General features: G+C 48.5%; 1 protein-coding gene across 2 annotated transcripts in view; it reads right to left on the bottom strand.

The window, feature by feature from the left end:
* Positions 1 to 19740, bottom strand: part of LOC147698808 (E3 ubiquitin-protein ligase TTC3-like) — a 1930429-nt gene that overhangs the window by 1550487 nt on the left and 360202 nt on the right. For both annotated transcript variants that reach the window (XR_015299370.1, XM_086935404.1), the window contains exon 9: positions 8851 to 8945. Coding sequence is in view for 1 of the 2 variants with exons in the window: in XM_086935404.1 (XP_086791530.1) it covers positions 8851 to 8945 (95 nt within the window). In the remaining variant the exon portion in view is untranslated. The remainder of the gene's footprint in view (positions 1 to 8850; positions 8946 to 19740) is intronic.

Here is a 19740-nt window from a genome sequence, read left to right as displayed (position 1 = left end):
GACACCGTTCTGGTTCGGTGACCGGCTAGCCGAGGTGTCAAGACTAACAGGCTTCAAGGGATGGAGACTAATCGGGATAGACTACCTGGGTGATGTATGGCAGGGGAGCGCTCCTAGATCCTTTGACTACCTTAAGCAAGCATTGGAAATGCAATAGGTCTCGGATTTATTTGAGTTAGAGCTAATGGCATTGTAAATGGCAATGTCTTTTAGCCATGTGTTATGGAGTGTATGCATGTGGCGTGTAGTGGAATGATGTGGGTTGGATTGAAATTGTAGCAATGGTGGCATGCTGTGCTTTAGATGAATATGTTTAAAAGTAAAGTGCACCATACTGCGATTGCTACCATAGTTAATTGTGGATGCGTTAACAATTGATATGTGCACTGATGGCTGGTGGTGTGTGTGCCTGTGGAATTGTGCACTGATGGCTGGTGTGTATGTTTGGTGAAAGCGTGCACTGACGTCTGGTGTTGTGTGCCTGGTGGAAGCCTGCACTGACGTCTGGTGGCGTTTGTGCCCGGTGAAAGCGTGCACTGACGGCTGTGGTGTTTGTGCCCGGTGAAAGCGTGCACTGACGGCTGTGGTGTTTGTGCCCGGTGAAAGCGTGCACTGACGGCTGGTGGTTTGTGTGTGTGTGTGTGTGGTGGAGAGTGTGTGGTGGAGAGTGTGTGGTGGAGAGTGTGTGGTGGAGAGTGTGTGGTGGAGAGTGTGTGGTGGAGAGTGTGTGGTGGAGAGTGTGTGGTGGAGAGTGTGTGGTGGAGTGTGTGTGGTGGAGAGAGTGTGTGGTGGAGAGAGTGTGCGGTGGTGAGAGTGTGCGGTGGTGAGAGTGTGCGGTGGTGAGAGTGTGCGGTCTTATGTGTGCGGTCTTATGTGTGCGGTCTTATGTGTGCGGTCTTATGTGTGCGGTCTTATGTGTGCGGTCTTATGTGTGCGGTCTTATGTGTGTGGTCTTATGTGTGTGGTCATATGCGGTGGACGTAGTTCGTACCCTGCACACTCACACACTGCCCCTACACACACACTGCTCACCCTACACACTTACACAATGTTCACCCTGCACACACACATACTGCTCACCCTGCACACTCACACACTGTTCACCCTGCACACACACACTCACACACGGTTCACCCTGCACACACACACTCACACACTGTTCACCCTGCACACACACACTCACACACTGTTCACCCTGCACACACACACTCACACACTGTTCACCCTGCACACACACACATACACACTGTTCACCCTGCACCCTCACACACTGTTCACCCTGCACCCTCACACACTGTTCACCCTGCACCCTCACACACTGTTCACCCTGCACCCTCACACACTGTTCACCCTGCACCCTCACACACTGTTCACCCTGCACCCTCACACACTGTTCACCCTGCACCCTCACACACTGTTCACCCTGCACCCTCACACACTGTTCACCCTGCACTCACACACTGCTCACCCTGCAAACTCACACACTGCTCACCCTGCACACACACACACACACACTGTTCACCCTGCACACACACACACACACACTGTTCACCCTGCACACACACCCTCACACACTGTTCACCCTGCACCCTCACACACTGTTCACCCTGCACCCTCACACACTGTTCACCCTGCACCCTCACACACTGTTCACCCTGCACCCTCACACACTGTTCACCCTGCACCCTCACACACTGTTCACCCTGCACCCTCACACACTGTTCACCCTGCACCCTCACACACTGTTCACCCTGCACTCACACACTGCTCACCCTGCAAACTCACACACTGCTCACCCTGCAAACTCACACACTGCTCACCCTGCACACACACACACACACACACTGCTCACCCTGCACAAACACACTGCTCACCCTGCACACTCACACACTGTTCACCCTGCACACTCACACACTGTTCACCCTGCACACTCACACACTGTTCATACACTCACACACTGTTCACCCTGCACACTCACACACTGTTCACCCTGCACACTCACACACTGTTCACCCTGCACACTCACACACTGTTCACCCTGCACACTCACACACTGTTCACCCTGCACACTCACACACTGTTCACCCTGCACACTCACACACTGTTCACCCTGCACACTCACACACTGTTCACCCTGCACACTTACACACTGTTCACCCTGCACACTCACACACTGTTCACCCTGCACACTCACACACTGTTCACCCTGCACACTCACACACTGTTCACCCTGCACACTCATACACTGTTCACCCTGAACTCACACTTTTCACACAGCACCCTCACACACTGTTCACCCTGCACCCTCACACACTGTTCACCCAACACACTCACACACTGTTCACCCTGCACATTCACACACTGCTCACCCTGCACAAACACACTGCTCAATCTACACGCTCACACACTGTTCACCCTGCACACTCACACACTGTTCACCCTGCACACTCACACACTGTTCACCCTGCACACTCACACACTGTTCACCCTGCACACTCACACACTGTTCACCCTGCACACTCACACACTGTTCACCCTGCACACTCACACACTGTTCACCCTGCACACTCACACACTGTTCACCCTGCACACTCACACACTGTTCACCCTGCACACTCACACACTGTTCACCCTGCACACTCACACACTGTTCACCCTGCACACACACACTGTTCACCCTGCACACTCACACACTGTTCACCCTGCACCCTCACACTGTTCACCCTGCACACTCACACACTGTTCACCCAGCACACTCACACACTGCTCACCCTGCACACTCACACACTGCTCACCCTGCACACTCGCACACTGCTCACCCTGCACTCACACACTGCTCACCCTGCACTCACACACTGCTCACCCTGCACACTCACACACTGCTCACCCTGCACACTCACACACTGCTCACCCTGCAAACTCACACACTGCTCACCCTGCAAACTCACACACTGCTCACCCTGCAAACTCACACACTGCTTACCCTGCAAACTCACACACTGCTCACCCTGCTAACTCACACACTGCTCACCCTGCACACACACACACACACACACACTGCTCACCCTGCACAAACACACTGCTCAATCTACACGCTCACACACTGCTCACCCTACACGCTCACACAATGTTCACCCTGCACGCTCACACACTGTTCACCCTGCATACTCACACACTGCTCACCCTGCACACTCACGCACTGCTCACCCTACACTCATGCACTGCTCACCCTACACTCATGCACTGCTCACCCTACACACTCACGCACTGCTCACACTACATAATGCGAAAGACCTAGCTCTGCCCTTTGGCCTGTGTTGTAATCGTACAGTAGGTTGTGAGTAGTTGCGATTGATTGGTTGGGGCGTCCCCTCCTTGCTGCTCCCCTCGCAGAGGGCCGGCTGCCTCAATGAAGCTCCCAAGACACGTGTTCAGATGTTCTTTGTTTTAGCTCCTGTGTGTCAGTGCACCATGTAAGCGCACAAGCAAATCCTGCTCTCTCTGGAACTCTCACTTTGCAGTCACTCTCACTCTGCAGTCACTCTCACTCTGCAGTCACTCTCACTCTGCAGTCACTCTCACTCTGCAGTCCCTCTGCAGTCAGTCACTCTGCAGTCACTCTCACTGCAGTCACCTGGCGTGAAGTATGCACTCCATTGGGAATGTTCCAAAATTTACATAGGAAGTACAAAGCGGGTCTTAAAACTTAGAATACAGAAACACAGGAAAGCCAAGACTAATAGGGATGAGAGTAAAAAGTAATGGATCGTTTTCTCATAAATTAAAAATATATGGGCAGGTCGTGGCCCTCCGATCCCACCCACTTCGACCCCTGAGCCCATGCGACCACAAAGGCACCTAAGATCCCGACTCTCACCCGGGACATTCCTGGCACAGCAACCATCTCGGCGTCAGGCTCTTAGCCCATTGCAGCTCTCGCTGTAGGGTAAAGGAGGTAGAGCCAGTGATAATGCAGCACAGCTCTGCCCAGCCTCGGGTAGGTCATCAGCGCCACAGTGCTCCTACCTGTCCAAGGGCTCCCGGGTGCTGTCGCGTGTGCACACTGCTCGAGTGTGAGTGAACACGGCATGCACTGCGGGTGCACACCTTGCAAGAATACTCAGTGTCCATACTTTAATTAGAGCGCCCAGCGACCTAATGTTTGGTCTTGACTTCGAGGCTGCTCGGATAATGCGTCCATGCGAGTATGTCGTCTGTATTATGGATTTGTATTGTGTTTTATTCTAACTGGTCTTTGTAGGTGTGTCTTTTTGTATGTTTTGTGCGTTTGCTAATCTAACATACAAGATAACGTATGCCCTGTTATATTCGTATTAACATCCCCGAAAACAGTTTAGTGCATGGTGCAGAACTCTCGCTTCAGCCCCACTGCTATCCGGCTGCATCTTAATGCAGCGCACACAGAGCTCTTTCTTTCGGACAGGGTATATTTGCAATTATAAGGTTTTGTTTCCTTTCCCCCTGAAATTAGGCACAGCGTTTCACTCCCACTATGTGTTTTACAAATAATATTGTTTGCTCTTCTTTCCAGAGGAGATGCTTGAAAGATAGCTACAAACATTCAAGTCCAATATTTATTACGCGCTATATTTCGTTCACTTTCAATAGGGTGCTCTTCAAAAGCAAATGCAGAGTTTCAATTGAACGCTGTTCATTATATACAATTTCACTTTCAACACTCATCCCGAAAATCACACACATATTTTAACTCGGTCAGAGCGTATTCCAAATAACTACCGCTTTCACTTCAACGCGAAACCTCTAACAGGATTGTTTCCGTCTGGGGATATATGTATATAGTACTTAAATATAGCGCCTAGCGGTGGAGATTCGCCCTCGATGCTGACAGCTAGAAGACTTATCAAGGTCCATGAATATGACTATGTGAACATGTGATTAATCTCCACGCAGCAAGTCGCACTATTTAACAAAGACATATTTTTATGACTGTCCACATTATAAGAAAATACAACATGGGGCTTAACATTACGAAGTTATAAAGGTGAATTTAATCCCAGGAACACTCCGTCGTGATTACCATACTTAATAGGATTCCTATTTTCAACACCACAAATTTGCATCCTTTGATAAATAAGATCTTCCCGACCATCACACCCGACAAGAAATTTTATTGCCTTGAAAAAGCCTCAGAGTAGGCGAAACACGTGTCGGCGGTGCAAAGCTGGAAAACTTTTAATGTGTTTGAAAATAAAGATTTTGAAGTACAACGACTGTTTTGGATCCATATTTTGAAGCCCTCTAACTACGAATGAACTTATTGTTGATGTTGGTGTAAAAACCATGAAAAATAATACTCCACGGAAAATTTCCAGATAATCAATTTCTTAGAGAGTGCTTGAGTAACTTGGTTTTCCCTGATTCTTGATACTTAAATATAGCGTTTATTAACCCCGACGAGGCGTTGAATAATATGTCATTGGTTGTTAAGTGGTTAACCCGTCACAAGCCCATATAGATTTATACTCTAACGCAGTGTTGTTTGCAATACTATTTTCCGTCTCTTCTAGAATGTGTCTCATTGAAAGCAATTACAAAGTTTAAATCACTGAGTTTCTACACATCAACTAATTTCCCATTGAGCGCTCCCTCCAAACGATCGTTCAGGTGATGTGTATTCAAGATAATAATGGTTTGTTGACGAACTGCTTTTACAATGAAACCGTTTCGGGTGCAAGTGTTAAAACGAGTATAGAGCGTCATGTGGTGGAAACAATGAATAAGAAAGCAGACGGAAACATGAAAAACAAGCAGCCACTGAAAGCGATCGCTAAATTGTTTAAAAAAAAAAACGCCGGTGAGTGGTGCACGCGCGCCACTGCATGCGTGTTCTGTTTCTAAAGCACATTCACGCAAAGGCCAATAGGAATGCACCTTGGAAATAACACGCACGAGCAGTAGGTACATTTTGAAAAGCCCCGAGAAAAGGACTCTGGGCTACGCACACTGCTTACGCAGTGTACGCTAGGCCCGAGACCTAAAAAGAGTACCAACTGCACGTCTCCAAACACTATCACTACCTGCGCCTTACACATACCCTGCGATCACACATGCACACGGACTCTTCGCTCCCAGAATACTCTCCCTTAGAGCTCCTACTTGACCCTATTCCAGAGAAACCCACATCGACCATCTACAGCAAGCTCATAAACAACATGCCTGACCCCCTGGTGTCCCTGCGTGAAAGATGGGAGGGTGATATCGGAAGCCTGGAGGATGAGGATTGGCAGGATGCCCTGCAAAGCCCCCACGAAATTGCAATTCGGACTAGGTTCAGTCTAGTGCAACTTAAAATCTTGCACCAGGTGTACTACCCGCGTACCCACCTGTTCTCCTGGGGGAGGAGCCTGTCTCCTCTGTGCATGAGTGCCAGAGGGCGGAGTAAACAATCTGTAAGTCCAGAGTATGTGTTAAGAAATGGAAGAAGGTGTAGGGTCCCTGGTGCAAGTATCGAGCCATGCGGGGGTGGGTGGGATAGGGGGGGATTGTTGTGACCGGCCCATTCTACTGCCAAATTTGTCCCCAAATGTACAATGTAATGCTGTTTTTCTGCAAACCTTTTGAACACTGCTGTGTATTGTATGAGACCTTGAGCAAAGTTAATAAAAAGAATTTTTAAAAAAAGAAAGAAATGGGGAGTGCTCAGTCTATGCCTGGTGCCAGGGCGACTAATGGGGCACCAAAATGTCTGTGAAATCTAGGATGACAACCTACTTCAGTGGTCTGCACCAGCAGCGTGTTCTACAAGAAGACAGCCTTTACTGGAACCAGCTTTGGGTAGCCTTTATAGGATGCAACTTTCAGAACCATTATTAAACGGATTGAGCTACAAAAAAATAAATAAATGCACCAGTCCAAACTGCGTTAGCGGTTTCAGCTGCTGTTAATCATATTTTAAATCAGAACTTTTTCTGCAATTAGTATATTCAGCCAGTGCTGTTGGTGGGCTGTTGGTGACTCAACACACAATTATGGGGTGTCCATATGTACCGAGATGCGTGATATATTCTGAGATTTGACGGTCTAGGTTGAAGGTTATGATTTTGTGTGATGTCTTGAAAGAATATGCAGCTGGCTGGACTGAGCAGGTTTTGATAATTACATTGAATTTGTTGTGGATAACTGCGATCTAATAACTTCTATTTGAGTACTGACTTTCTGCTGGACAATGCTGTTGTTAGAGTTTAGCTACAGCATGTACAGCATAACACTTCATATACTAGACCCGGTTCATCATGCCAGTGAAATTGTGTACTTGGAGGGACCAATAACACTAAAAACAAAGTCTGTGCGGTGAACCCGATCACAGATCTGAACATACATGGGAAATAAGACATCCAGGAAGTCTTATGAAAGTAATAATCTTCAACTTTAGCTTTTCTTCTATTGTTGATCATATTCTGCTTCAACAGGTGAACTTGGACGTGTTGTAAAAAAAAGTTTGCGTCTCCCACATCCCAAGACTAATATCAGGCTCAGCTGCACGAGTAATATTCTGCTTTATGCCACAAAGGCAGGACTGTGCAGCTTTCTATTTCAATACAATGCCCCCTCTTCCTTAATAATATTAAACAGTTTAAGACTTGCAAACTGTAGTACAGCCCAGTTTTCTGTTTCATTAAGTATGGTACATCATGTCCAGATGTATGATGCCTCAGAGGGACTTGAGCTCCGTCTTCACCTTATGAGCTGCTGCACAGCCACAGTCAAGCCTCTCTCATCAACATAACATTGGCTATATGTGTAAACCTGCCTTATACCACTTTCATTAAAGATAAGATGACACTAGAGACCCGAGCTTCTATTCTACAGAAAAGTGGACACTCTATTCCATGACAGTCAGGCTATTACCCCACCAGCATTCTTTGCTCCATCTCATCCCTTTAAGGAGGTAGAGAGACTTCACTGTTTAGACTCTTAGAAGGATAAGAAGGAATTAAGCTTTTATATCAATCTATCAACTAATAATGAGTGGATAATCAGCTCTTTGCGGGGTGTTCCGGAGGAAAGAATGGCAAAAGGAGTGAAATGGATGGATTGTTCTCTACGCCCTGGCAACAAAATAACCTCCAGAAAGCTTGCAGGCTCCCTCCACCAGGTCTAAACCTGCTATCACTTTTACCACGCTGCATGCCTATCCTGGACATTTATCCCGCAGCTACGTGGACATTGGTACACATGTTCACCAAGCAATAATGCTCGACGGTAGGTTCCTTCATGAAGGTCACTCTGCCCGTTCAGACCTGCAGGACGTTTTGGTATGAGCCAGTTCACAGACCCTCCACTTGGGGAAGTACTGCTATGGTATCTATTCACAAGTAGAGGAATGTGCAGTTAGAAGTACCCATTAGAAGAACAAGTTACTTACCTTATGTACAGCCCTTTCTGGTGGGTACTCTAACCGGAGATTCCTCCCCGAGTCACCCACCTCACCATTCTGTGACGCATCTTTTCACACCTAAAAAAGTCACAATTTTAGATATCTGCACACTATTCATGCCAAACTGCTAAGGGGCTCTGCGTCTGAGGGCGCGGAGAGCCTAAGAAGCAGCTAATGTCAGCGCGATTGGGTGGCCCTTCCATGCAGCTCGGTTCGTCATATTGTTATGGAGGCCCACAACGCCACCTACTGGCGAGCAGAAGAACTGCTTTAAAGTTTTCGGATACTGTCTGACACCTGGGAAATATTCACAAGCGGAGGAATCTGAAGTAAAATAGCGATTATATAAAAGAATATAAACCTTCAACATATTCATGTCCCTATTCAAAACTCTACTTTTTACATATAATGTAGAAATGCTTCGCACATACTTGTACTGAATGGCTTTAGTATATAACTGGGCAGCTAATTCATAATTTTCTTTGGCAAACTCTTTATTTCCCCTCGTCTTCGATGTTTCACTTTTCTGCAAAATAAATTAATAACATGCATGAGAATTGTTCCAATTACAGTAATAATATTCAGAATTGTTTACACCACTATTAACAATGAATAAATTAGAGTGACATAAAATAATACAAACTCTTCGCTAATATGGGTAGAAGGCAATCCCACTCCTAAGCAGCGTAGTGTGGGAGGTCGAAGTTGATTATTATTTATCACTTTACAGACACACGTGTGTTTGAATTCTCAATAGGCTATCCCATTAGAATGACAATAAGGATAAGTTTCTTACCTCTAATCCTAGTTCTCTTCCAGGGGTATCCTCATCAATAGTCATAAGCGTATGAATATCCCTGCCCATGCGGGACTCCGGAAAATATAAATATATATATATATATATATATATATATATATATATATATATCCACAGATTCAGAGTCCCGTTAGTCCTTTTAACTAACGGGACTCGGAATCTGTGGATATTAAGAGTAGCGGCTGCTACTACCGACGACATCAGCGGTGATTGGTTGTGGATCGCTCGAGCAGCACTTTGGAGCGAATATATATATATAAAAAATCACAAATGCAGACGTCTATATAGAAAAGAGGAGCTGAGCAATACTACAAGATTTTCCTTTGCACATATATGCATTCAACATGAAATAGTGAAGAAAACAACAAAGAGCATTTGAACTGCTTTATTGTGCAGCAGAAAAAAACATACTCCTGCAAACATTTGGACCTGAATAACATCCTGGACCCAACCCAAAATGGGTTCAGACCAGGCCACAGTACGGAGTCTGCCATACTGGCTACCTCCGAATATCTCCGGACGATCTTAGATTCCGGTCAAAGTGCTGCGCTGATCCTTCTCGACCTTAGCGCAGCTTTTGACACAGTATCCCATGACATCCTTCTTAAGCGTCTGGAGATGATCGGAGTGTCTGGCCTCGCTCTGACCTGGTTCCGCTCCTTCCTTGAGGACAGATCCTTCCGGGTGTCAGCTCCCCCATTTCTATCCAAACCCCGCCCCATTGCACAGGGAGTCCCTCAGGGCTCAGCGTTGAGCCCTTCCCTCTTCAACCTTTACGTGCAGCCTCTTGCTGCAGTGGCCAAAGAGTGGGGGCTGACGCTGGTGTTGTATGCCGACGACACCCAGCTGGTCATCACCCTCACGGAAAGCCCCTCCATCGCGGCCTCCAGTTTCAGGAATGGCCTTGCAGCGGTGGCCCAATGGATGACGGATAACTATTTACAACTTAACGCGGGAAAAACGGAAGTGCTACTCCTTGGCAAAAACACCAGCCTCTGGAATGAGCACTGGTGGCCGTCATCCCTTGGCCCCATTCCCCCCCCTAAGTCTCTAGTAAAAAATCTAGGAGTCTGGATGGACGCTTCACTCAGCTATCAGACTCACACCAAGAAGGTGGCCGCCACTTGTATAGGTCTATTGAGAAGTCTCAGCTCTATACTTGGCTTTTTCGACTCGAAGGTCCGCCAGCTGATCGTCCAAGCGACTATCCTTTCTCGCTTGGACTACGCTAATGTCCTCCTCCTAGGCGCGAACAAAGGAGAAATTGCAAGACTCCAACGCGTGCAAAATGCGGCGGCAAGAGCTTTGGTCGGCCTTCCCCGCAGATGCTCAGCCAGAGCTACCATCCGCAAACTTCACTGGCTACCCGTTGACTCCAGAATTCAATTCAAAGCTCTCATCATGATCTTCAACATTTTTTTAAACTGGGAAGTCCTACTCTCCTACAAAATCTCCTCATTCCCTACGTTCCTGGACGTGATCTGCGCTCCTCCAACCAGTACCTCTTGAGCGTTCCCCGCACAAAGCTCTGCCACATCGGAGGCCGCTCCTTTAGGGTCTTAGGACCTAAGCTTTGGAATGCTCTGCCTCCTAACATCCATTCCCTAGAAAGCCTCCCAACTTTCCGAAAAGCCATTAAGACCCTCCTGTTCCCCTCTGTTTAGTTCTTCGCTCTCCCTTTGCCCCTGCTTGGTAGGTTTCTGTGACTCTTCTTAGCGCCGGGACGCCTCTTCGCTGGGGCAGCTGTTGCGCTTTACCAAAACCTTAGAATAGAATAGAATAGAATAGAAGAGGAATGACAGCATTGCCAGCTCACAGGCTGCATTGCATAAATCACTCATTGTGAAAAGCTGAAAAGCTCACCTCATAGAAACACATAGGAATAAACACGCACTGTGCCTTTAAGGCAGCCATGACCCCTAGCTTCCCATCATGCCTCAGGGGTGACAGGTCAGTTGTTCTTTGCAGAGCCCACTAGGCCCGAGAACAAAGAAGAAAACAAGTTACTTACCTGTAACTGTAGTTCTCCAGTATTGGAAGCTTTCATAGATTCACATGCCTGAATCATTCCCCGTCGTCAAGACGGGAGTCTCCGGTACATAAAAACCCATAAACCTTGTAATGTAAAATAGACCAAACTTTTCACTGAACCAATCAGAGCTCCTCACCCTCTAGAACCCTCCTGAGAGAACCTCTTGCTCCTCAGATTTTTGCGCACTTGTGCATAAAAAACTCCTTGTGCTAAATCCAAGGTGAACCTCTCAGGGGAGGAGGATGGGTCGCATGTGAATCTATGAAAGCTTCCAATACTGGAGAACTACAGTTAAAGGTAAGTAACTAGTTTTCTTACTCCAGTATTGGAGCTTTCATAGATTCACATGCCTGAATCAGGATAGAGTATTACAAAAAACAGTGGACCCTAGTAGTTTGGGGGATCAGGGTAAGAATAGACACAAACTGGATTTGATTGTAGTTTGATAAATGGCATCATCTTCAAGACAAATATATAAATCATGTTTGTCTTATCTCCCTCATTGTTTTCCCATTTATGTCAATTGTATGTGGCATGAAAGGCAATTGTTTATAATTCCAAGACAAACATGATTTATATATTTGTCCTGAAGAGGATGCCATTTATCTTGTTTTTCGGCATCCAAACGTCGTCGACACAATAGGATCATATGTACTGAATATGCTTGTGAATGCTATGTACAATGGTCACTCAAACTACAATCAAGTCTGTTCACTGATTATAAGTATACAGACCGATTTGCGCGCTCTTGCCTATACTTGTTGTTTTGTCTTGTTCACTGTATGTCAAGGGCTGTGCCCCCTTGACATTACTTTCTGATTGTGTGCATCGCCAAATAAATTCCTGTCCGGCTGGACAAAGGACAAATACTATTCCAGTTTGTGTCTATTCTTACCCTGATCCCCCAAACTACTAGGGTCCACTGTTTTTTGTAATAAGTTTAAGCCCAAGGTCCCTAGTGTACTACCTTCGGGTTCCCTTGTTTCCTATAATTGAATCATAATAGCGAGCAGTGATATAAAACACAACTTTTCTCTTTTTTTTTTTCATAGTTACTTCATACAGCATTATCCTGTAGATAGTTAGTTAGATTTCCGCATATTAATACTGCAGGAACAATACTAAACATAGCAATAGAAAAAATTTGCATTTGCAATCAAGAGAAAAAAACGGAGGGATGTAAAGAGGGCTCACCCTTATTGGATAATGCAAATGCTACTTACCAGTATGCATCTGTTCTTAGCATGTAGGGCTGCTGACATTCATATCTGTGCATAGATCGCCGCCTAGTGTTGGGTCCGGATGATTGCACATTGTTGTCCTGGAAGAGTCTTCGAAGTATCACGAGATAGGTGGCTCCTCCCCTGGACTACAGTGCGCATGGGCATCGACTCCATCCCCAGATTGTTTTTAGCCATTGTGGCCGAGATGGAGTGAACTTTGTGAATGATGACCATGCTATGAAATGATATGTAAACACTGCAGCTGCTACAGGCGCCGGGGAGGAGGGTGGGCGATATGAATGTCAGCAGCCCTACATGCCAAGAACAGATGCATACTGGTGAGAAGCATTTGCAGTTCGAGGCATGTGGGCTGCTGAATTCATATCTGTGCATAGAATACATAGCAGTCCCTCCATTAGCGGCGGCCGCTCGTGCCAGCTGCAGCAGTTTGGAAAAGTGTCTTGAGAACAGCCTGCCCTACAGCTGCCTGCTGTTTGGAATGCACGTCTACACAGCAATGTTTAGTAAATGTATGTGTGGTAGACCATGTGGCTGCTCTACATATGTCCTCTAAGGGAATGTTTCCAAGGAAGGCCATAGAGGCCCCCAACTTTCTGGTGGAGTGGGCTCTTGGTGGAATTGTAAGAGTGCGTTTAGCTTTCACATAACAGATCTGAATACATTTCACGATCCACCTAGCAATACCTGCCTTGGAAATAGCGTTACCTTTGTGGTGTGACGCAAAGGCAACGAAAAGCTGCTTAGTTTTTCTAAAATCTTTGGTCCTATCAATGTAATACATTAGGGCCCTTTTAACGTCAAGGGTGTGGAGCATCCGCTCCGCCAGTGACTCAGGATTTTGAAAAAACACTGGCAACTCAATAGTTTGGTTCATGTGGAACTGAGACACAACCTTGGGTAGAAATTTAGGGTTAGTGCGGAGCACTACCCTGTTAGCATTAACCTGGAAAATTGGCTCTTGGATTGTGAGGGCCTGCAGCTCACTAACCCTCCGTAGCGATGTAATTGCTACTAAGAAAGCCACTTTCCAAGTCAAGAACTGAAGTTCGCAAGAATGTAGTGGCTCAAAGGGAGGACCCATCAGTCTTGTAAGAACCACATTGAGGTTCCATTCTGGAGCTGGTGGGGTCCGTGGTGGAATGACCCTTTTGAGTCCTTCCAGAAAAGCTTTGATAGCAGGCACTTTGAAAAGTGAAAGGTGCTGTCTATTCTGGAGGTATGCGGCCATCGCAGACAGGTGAATGCGGATGGAAGTATATGCCAAATTACACTGGTACAGGTGGAACAGGTAACAGATGATGTTCTGAATGGAAGCATCTAGTGGATTAATGTTGTGGTTTGCGCAATAATTGACAAACCGCTTCCATTTGGCCGCATAACATGCTCTAGTAGTGGGCTTTCTTGCCTCCCGAATGATGTCCATGCATTTGGGAGGAAGGTTAAGGTAGCCAAACTCTAGGACCTCAGGAGCCAGATCGCCAGGTTGAGCTGTCGCGGATCCGGGTGCTGAATGACGCCATGGCTCTGCGTCAGAAGGCTGGGTGTGAGATGAAGCCTTTGATGCGGTACCACGGACAGTTCCAGAAACGTGGTGTACCATGGTTGGCGAGCCCACGTTGGAGCAACCAGGATGAGAGTCATCGAGTGTTGCCTGAGCTTGCGCGCCACCAGCGGTATCAGGGGTGCTGGGGGAAAAGCGTACGCAAATTTGCCTGACCAGTTCATCCATATCGCATTGCCCTGCGATTGCGGGTGTGGGAACCTGGCGGCGAAGCTTTGGCATTTTGCGTTCTCCCTTGTGGCGAACAGGTCTATCTCTGGATGACCCCATGTTTGAAAGTACGGCTGGAGTACTGATGGATGTATCTCCCACTCGTGCATTTGGTGGCTGTGCCTGCTGAGCAGGTCCGCCATCTGATTGTCTTTGCCTGGGAGGTGTTCTGCCATGAGGAAGATGTTCCTCTGAATGGCCCACTTCCACATGCTCTGAGCCAGATGAGACAGCTGTGGAGAGTGTGTTCCTCCCTGTTTCTGAATGTAGTACATGGCCGTCATGTTGTCCGTCCGGATCAACACGACCTTGTTGCACAGATGTTCTTTGAATGCCTTTAAGGCCATGAAGATCGCCATCAGTTCTAGCACATTGATGTGCATCTTCCTCTGCTGTAGTGTCCATAGTCCCTGCACTGTGTAATGGAGTACATGCGCTCCCCAACCCTGGAGAGAAGCGTCCGTCGTCAGGATAATCTGTGGCACAGGCTCCTGGAACGGTCGGCCCTTGCAAAGGTTTTGTGGATTCCACCAATGCAGAGAGTTGTATGCCCGACCGCTCACCAACACTAGGTCTTTCAAATGCCCGTGAGCCTGAGTCCACTGACGTGCTAAGCACTCCTGAAGCGGACGCATATGTAGTCTCGCGTGCGGGACAATGGAGATGCAGGAGGCCATCATGCCTATCAACTGCATGAACACTCTTGCTGGAAGCGAGAGCTGAGGTCTGAATCTTTGGATCAGCGACTGAATGCTGGCGACTCTCACTGAATTCGGCTGCGCAGTGGCCGCCAGAGTGTTTATGGTCGCACCCAGATACTGCCGTATGTGGGCGGGCTGGAGATGGGATTTTCGGTAATTCAGTGAGAACCCCAGATCGTGCAGAAGGTGAATGGTGTGGGACACGTGGTCGGTGCACTGCTGGTCCGACTTTGCTTGAATGAGCCAGTCGTCCAGATAGGGGTAGACGTGGATGTTCTGACATCTTAGATGCGCCGCCACCGTCGCTAGGCACTTCGTGAAGACCCTGGGCGCTGTGGTGACCCCAAAAGGCAAAACCTTGAACTGGTAGTGCTGGTTTTGAATGGTGAACCTGAGGTACTTTCTGTGTGAAGGATGCAGAGGAATGTGAAAGTATGCATCCTTGAGATCCAGAGTTGCCAGGAAATCCCCTTGCCGAAGCAGTGGGAGAACCTGCTGCAGTGTGAGCATATGGAAATGTTCTGACAGAATGTACAAGTTGAGAGGTCTGAGGTCTAGGATGGGCCTGAGGGATCCGTCCTTCTTTGGAATTAAAAAAGTACAGGGAGTAAACCCCTGTACCCCTTTCTTGCAGTGGAACGAGCTCTATTGCCCCTTTTTGCAGCATGACGTTGACTTCCTGCTGCAACAAGTACAAGTGCTCGCCGGACATAGGACGGCTTTTTGGAGGTATGTTGGGTGGAGTGGATGTGAGCTCCAGACAATAACCGTATTGGATAAGAGATCTGACCCACCTGTCCGTGGTGATGGACTTCCACACGGGCAGGAACTGCTGGAGTCTCCCCCCGACCTGTGTTGCGTGGTCGGGGGGCAGTGACAAGGCGTCACTGTTTGCTGGCGGTGGAGGACCTGGAGCTGTTATTTCCACGTCCTCTGCCTTTGACGTTGTTGCCACGGTATCCACCCCGACCCTTGTTGGTATATGAGGGTTGGGTGTTACTTTTATAGAATTGCGTGGATTGTGACGCTTGACCCCTTGAGGTGCCTCTGTTATTGGAGCGGCGAAAGGAACCACCCCGAAACTGCTGGGACTGCAGGGCACCCATAGATTTAGCAGTGTCAGTGTCTTTTTTCATTTTTTCGAGGGTGGCATCCACTTCTGGCCCAAACAGGTGGTCTGGATTGACAGTTTGGTTTAGGATGGTAGTTTGAATGTCCGGTTTAAAGCCTGATATTCTGAGCCATGCATGTCGGCGCAGCAGAACGCTAGTGTTTATTGCTCGTGAGGCGGTATCAGCCACATCTAGAGCGCACTTAATTGAGGCATTGGTGATAAGTTTCCCCTCCTGAATTAACATTTCAGCTGCCTCCTTATACTGATCTGGTAAGTGCTGTAGAAGGGTTTCTAGAGTGTCATAGTGTGCCCTGTCGTAGCGTGCAAGTAGCGCCTGCGTGTTGGATATGCGCCACATATTGGCTGCCTGCGCAGCAATACGTTTCCCCGAAGCCTCTAACACTTTTGATTCCTTGTCTGGGGGAGGAGCATCACCCGTAGTCTGTGAGTTGGCTCGTTTGCGTGCGTTGGAGACAACCAAAGAGTCTAGTGGCAACTGTCCTTTGATATACGTTGGATCAGTGGGCGCTGCCTTGTACTTCTTGTCAATACGAGGATTAATTACTCTTGCCCGGGTGGGCTCCTTGAAAACCTCTGGCGCATGTTTTAACACTCCTTTGAGCATTGGCAATGTCTTAACAGTCTTTTCAGCCACTGAAAAGGTATCAAAAAGAAAATCGATGTCCACTGGGTCTGCATGGAGGTCGACGTCATGATTGGCTGCAGCTCTTTCAATTAGAGCGTTGAAGGCCGCAGAGTCCTCTGTTGGGGAAGTCTTTGCAGCAAAAAGCTGCGGTTCCTGTCCCAAATGAGGGTCCCCAGGGTCGCCCCCGGCAGACCATGGCTCAGTGACATCCTCCGGGTCTGAGTAAACTGGATAGGCATACTCATCCTCATCGTCTCCATCACCCTCCCCAACATTAGAATGAGTGGGTGAGAGTTCCTGACTTTGTGGAGATGCAGGCTCCATAGGGGCAGACGCACCCGCAGAGTCCAACTTCTTTTTACGTGGGATGTGGAAATGCTCCAACGCCGGCTCCGGGGTGATCTTCCGTTTAAGGAGAGAGCGCTTGCCTGTGTTGGCGTCGATGACCACCTCTCGACGCTCCTCCTCCGCCAGTGGTTGGCGGCGCGGGTTTGGAACCACCAACGATGCTTTCGGCGTCAAAGTCAACTTTAAGGGCACTCCGGCCCCATGTTTCGCAGCGAAAGCCTTTGGCGCCGTCTTGGGCGGCAACGTGAAGAGAATCGGCGTCTGCGCCTTCGCCGGTTTCTGTAGAGGCTTGGGCGGCATAGTGTTCTTTGGCTCGACCGCCGCGGCCCCCTCCCGAATACGCTGAAGGGACTCCGTGACCTTCTTGGTGAACGAGGCGGAGGGACGAACCGGCTCGAGAGAGTCTTCCGAAGCCGGGTTCGGGTCGGCAACCAAGGCCGCAGTCTTCGGAGCCGACGCAGCTCCCCCCTTTGCCTTGTCAAGTGGAAGCGGTGCAGCCAGAGACTTGGGGTCGTCCTGCCGCTTCTTAGGGGCCTTCTTATGGTCATCGACCTTCTTGGTGTCGACGCGACTCTTCAGAGCGTCGGCCAACTTCGGCGCCGACGCAGCTGCGTCGGGCGTCTTCGCCTTCGGCTTCGACACCGTGGTCTTCGGATCGGCCATTTTGGCGTGGCTCTTGAGCTCGACGGCCATCTTGGATTTCTTTGGCGCCGAGGCCTCCGAAGTCTTCGATCCAACCAGTGCGACTTGCACTTTCGGTTTCGATACGGGTGTCGTCGACACCGATGGTTTCACTTTCGGTTTCTGCACTGGGAGTGGTGCCGCACCGATGTCCGTGGCCGGGCCGGAAGTTGGAGCCGTGGGACGGGTATCGAGGTCTTGGGTAAGGCCCGAAGGCGATCCCTCGACCTGGGCCTCATAATGGCTGATGGCCCCGGAGTCAGTCTGAGGAAGCTCCTCCTCCGAGCTATCCTCTACGGTGGCAATGGCCCCGTCGTCGTCCCCTACCTCCTCGACGACTTCCTCGAACTCCTCGTCTTCCGCGTCGTAGAGTTCCTCGACCTCTGACGCCGGGTTAGAGTCCGAGACATTCTGGATGGTGTCGTCGTCAACATCCTCCTCGAAGATGTTCGCCGGAGGGGGTGCCGAACTCTGGGCCTGCAGTCTTGCGGCCCGGCGTAGCTTGAGAGTCTTCTTCGACCGGAACTTGGAGCAGGCCATACACTTGGCCTCGTCGTGGTCCGGTGACAAGCACTTATTGCACACTGGGTGCACGTCGATGTGCGGGTACTTTGAGGCACACACTGGGCACCTCTTAAATGGACTCCGTTCCATGATGAAGTAGTCTGGAGCGTCGTGTAGGCCCGTCCGCGCCGAAAGCACGCGGAAAGGCAGCAATGGTTCGGAGCCGATGAACAAACAAACCCGAACGATAGACAATACCGACGCGAGTCCTAAAGACCTTTTGGTCTCAAGTAAAGAAAGTTACACAACTATCGATTCCGACAGAGGGAACCGAAACACATCCGAACCCAATGGCGGAAAAAAACAATCTGGGGATGGAGTCGATGCCCATGCGCACTGTAGTCCAGGGGAGGAGCCACCTATCTCGTGATACTTCGAAGACTCTTCCAGGACAAAAATGTGCAATCATCCGGACCATACACTAGGCGGCGATCTATGCACAGATATGAATTCAGCAGCCCACATGCCTCGAACTGTTTCTCAGCACCGCTTCTCCCACTGCCACATCTGTCTCTGCGGCTGCTTTCAAGCAGTAGTGCCTGGTCAAGGTGTGCGTAGATCTCCAGTTCATTGCCCTGCAGATATCCTGGATCAGCACTCCTGCAAATAACGCAGTGGAGGTGGCCACTGCTCTCGTTTAATGGGCACGAACTTGTGCGTTCCGAGGTTTTCCAGCAGCTTGGTGACAATATACTATCGCACTGGAAATCCATCTGGCAATTCCACATTTCGATCAAGGGAAACCTTCCCTGGGTGCACTGAAAGCGACAAAAAGCTGTGAAGACTTGCAACAGTGTTTAGTCTCTTGCAAATAGAATTTGAGACATCGCTGGACGTCCAGCGAATGTAGAACTCTTTCGGCCGCTGTTGTTGGTTGTGGAAAGAAACATTTTAGCACTAATAACTCATTCAAATGAAAGTCAGTTGGTACTTTTGGGATACATTTCGGATTAGCTCTGAGAATCATCCTGTCCCTCTTTAAATTGCAAAAAAGCGTCTTGAATTGTGAGAGCCTGTAATTCCCCTACTCTTCTGGCCGAAGTTAGAGCGATGAGAAGCGCCACTTTCCACAATAGAAATTTGAGATCTGCCCTGTGTATAGGCTCGAAAGGCTGCTTCATTAATTGTGAAAAGACTATGTTCAAACGCCAAAGAGTTGAAGGAGGCTTTATTGGAGGAAAAACTCTGAACAATCCCTTCATGAATTGTTTAACAATTCTTGCCGACCATATGGATGGGCTCGAGGCAGTCCTTCTGTAGCGTGATATTGCAACTAAATGTAATTTTACAGATGTGAGAGCCAAACCTGACTTAGCTAAAAGCAAGATGTAGGGAATAATCTCATGAGGTGCCGGATTCAAAGGATGAATTTTACTTCTTTGACACCAGAGACAGAATCTCTT

The sequence above is a fragment of the Lissotriton vulgaris genome, chromosome 8, assembly GCF_964263255.1.
Source record: "Lissotriton vulgaris chromosome 8, aLisVul1.2, whole genome shotgun sequence".
Classification (NCBI taxonomy): domain Eukaryota; kingdom Metazoa; phylum Chordata; class Amphibia; order Caudata; family Salamandridae; genus Lissotriton; species Lissotriton vulgaris.
This window is presented reverse-complemented; position numbering and strand designations above follow the sequence as displayed.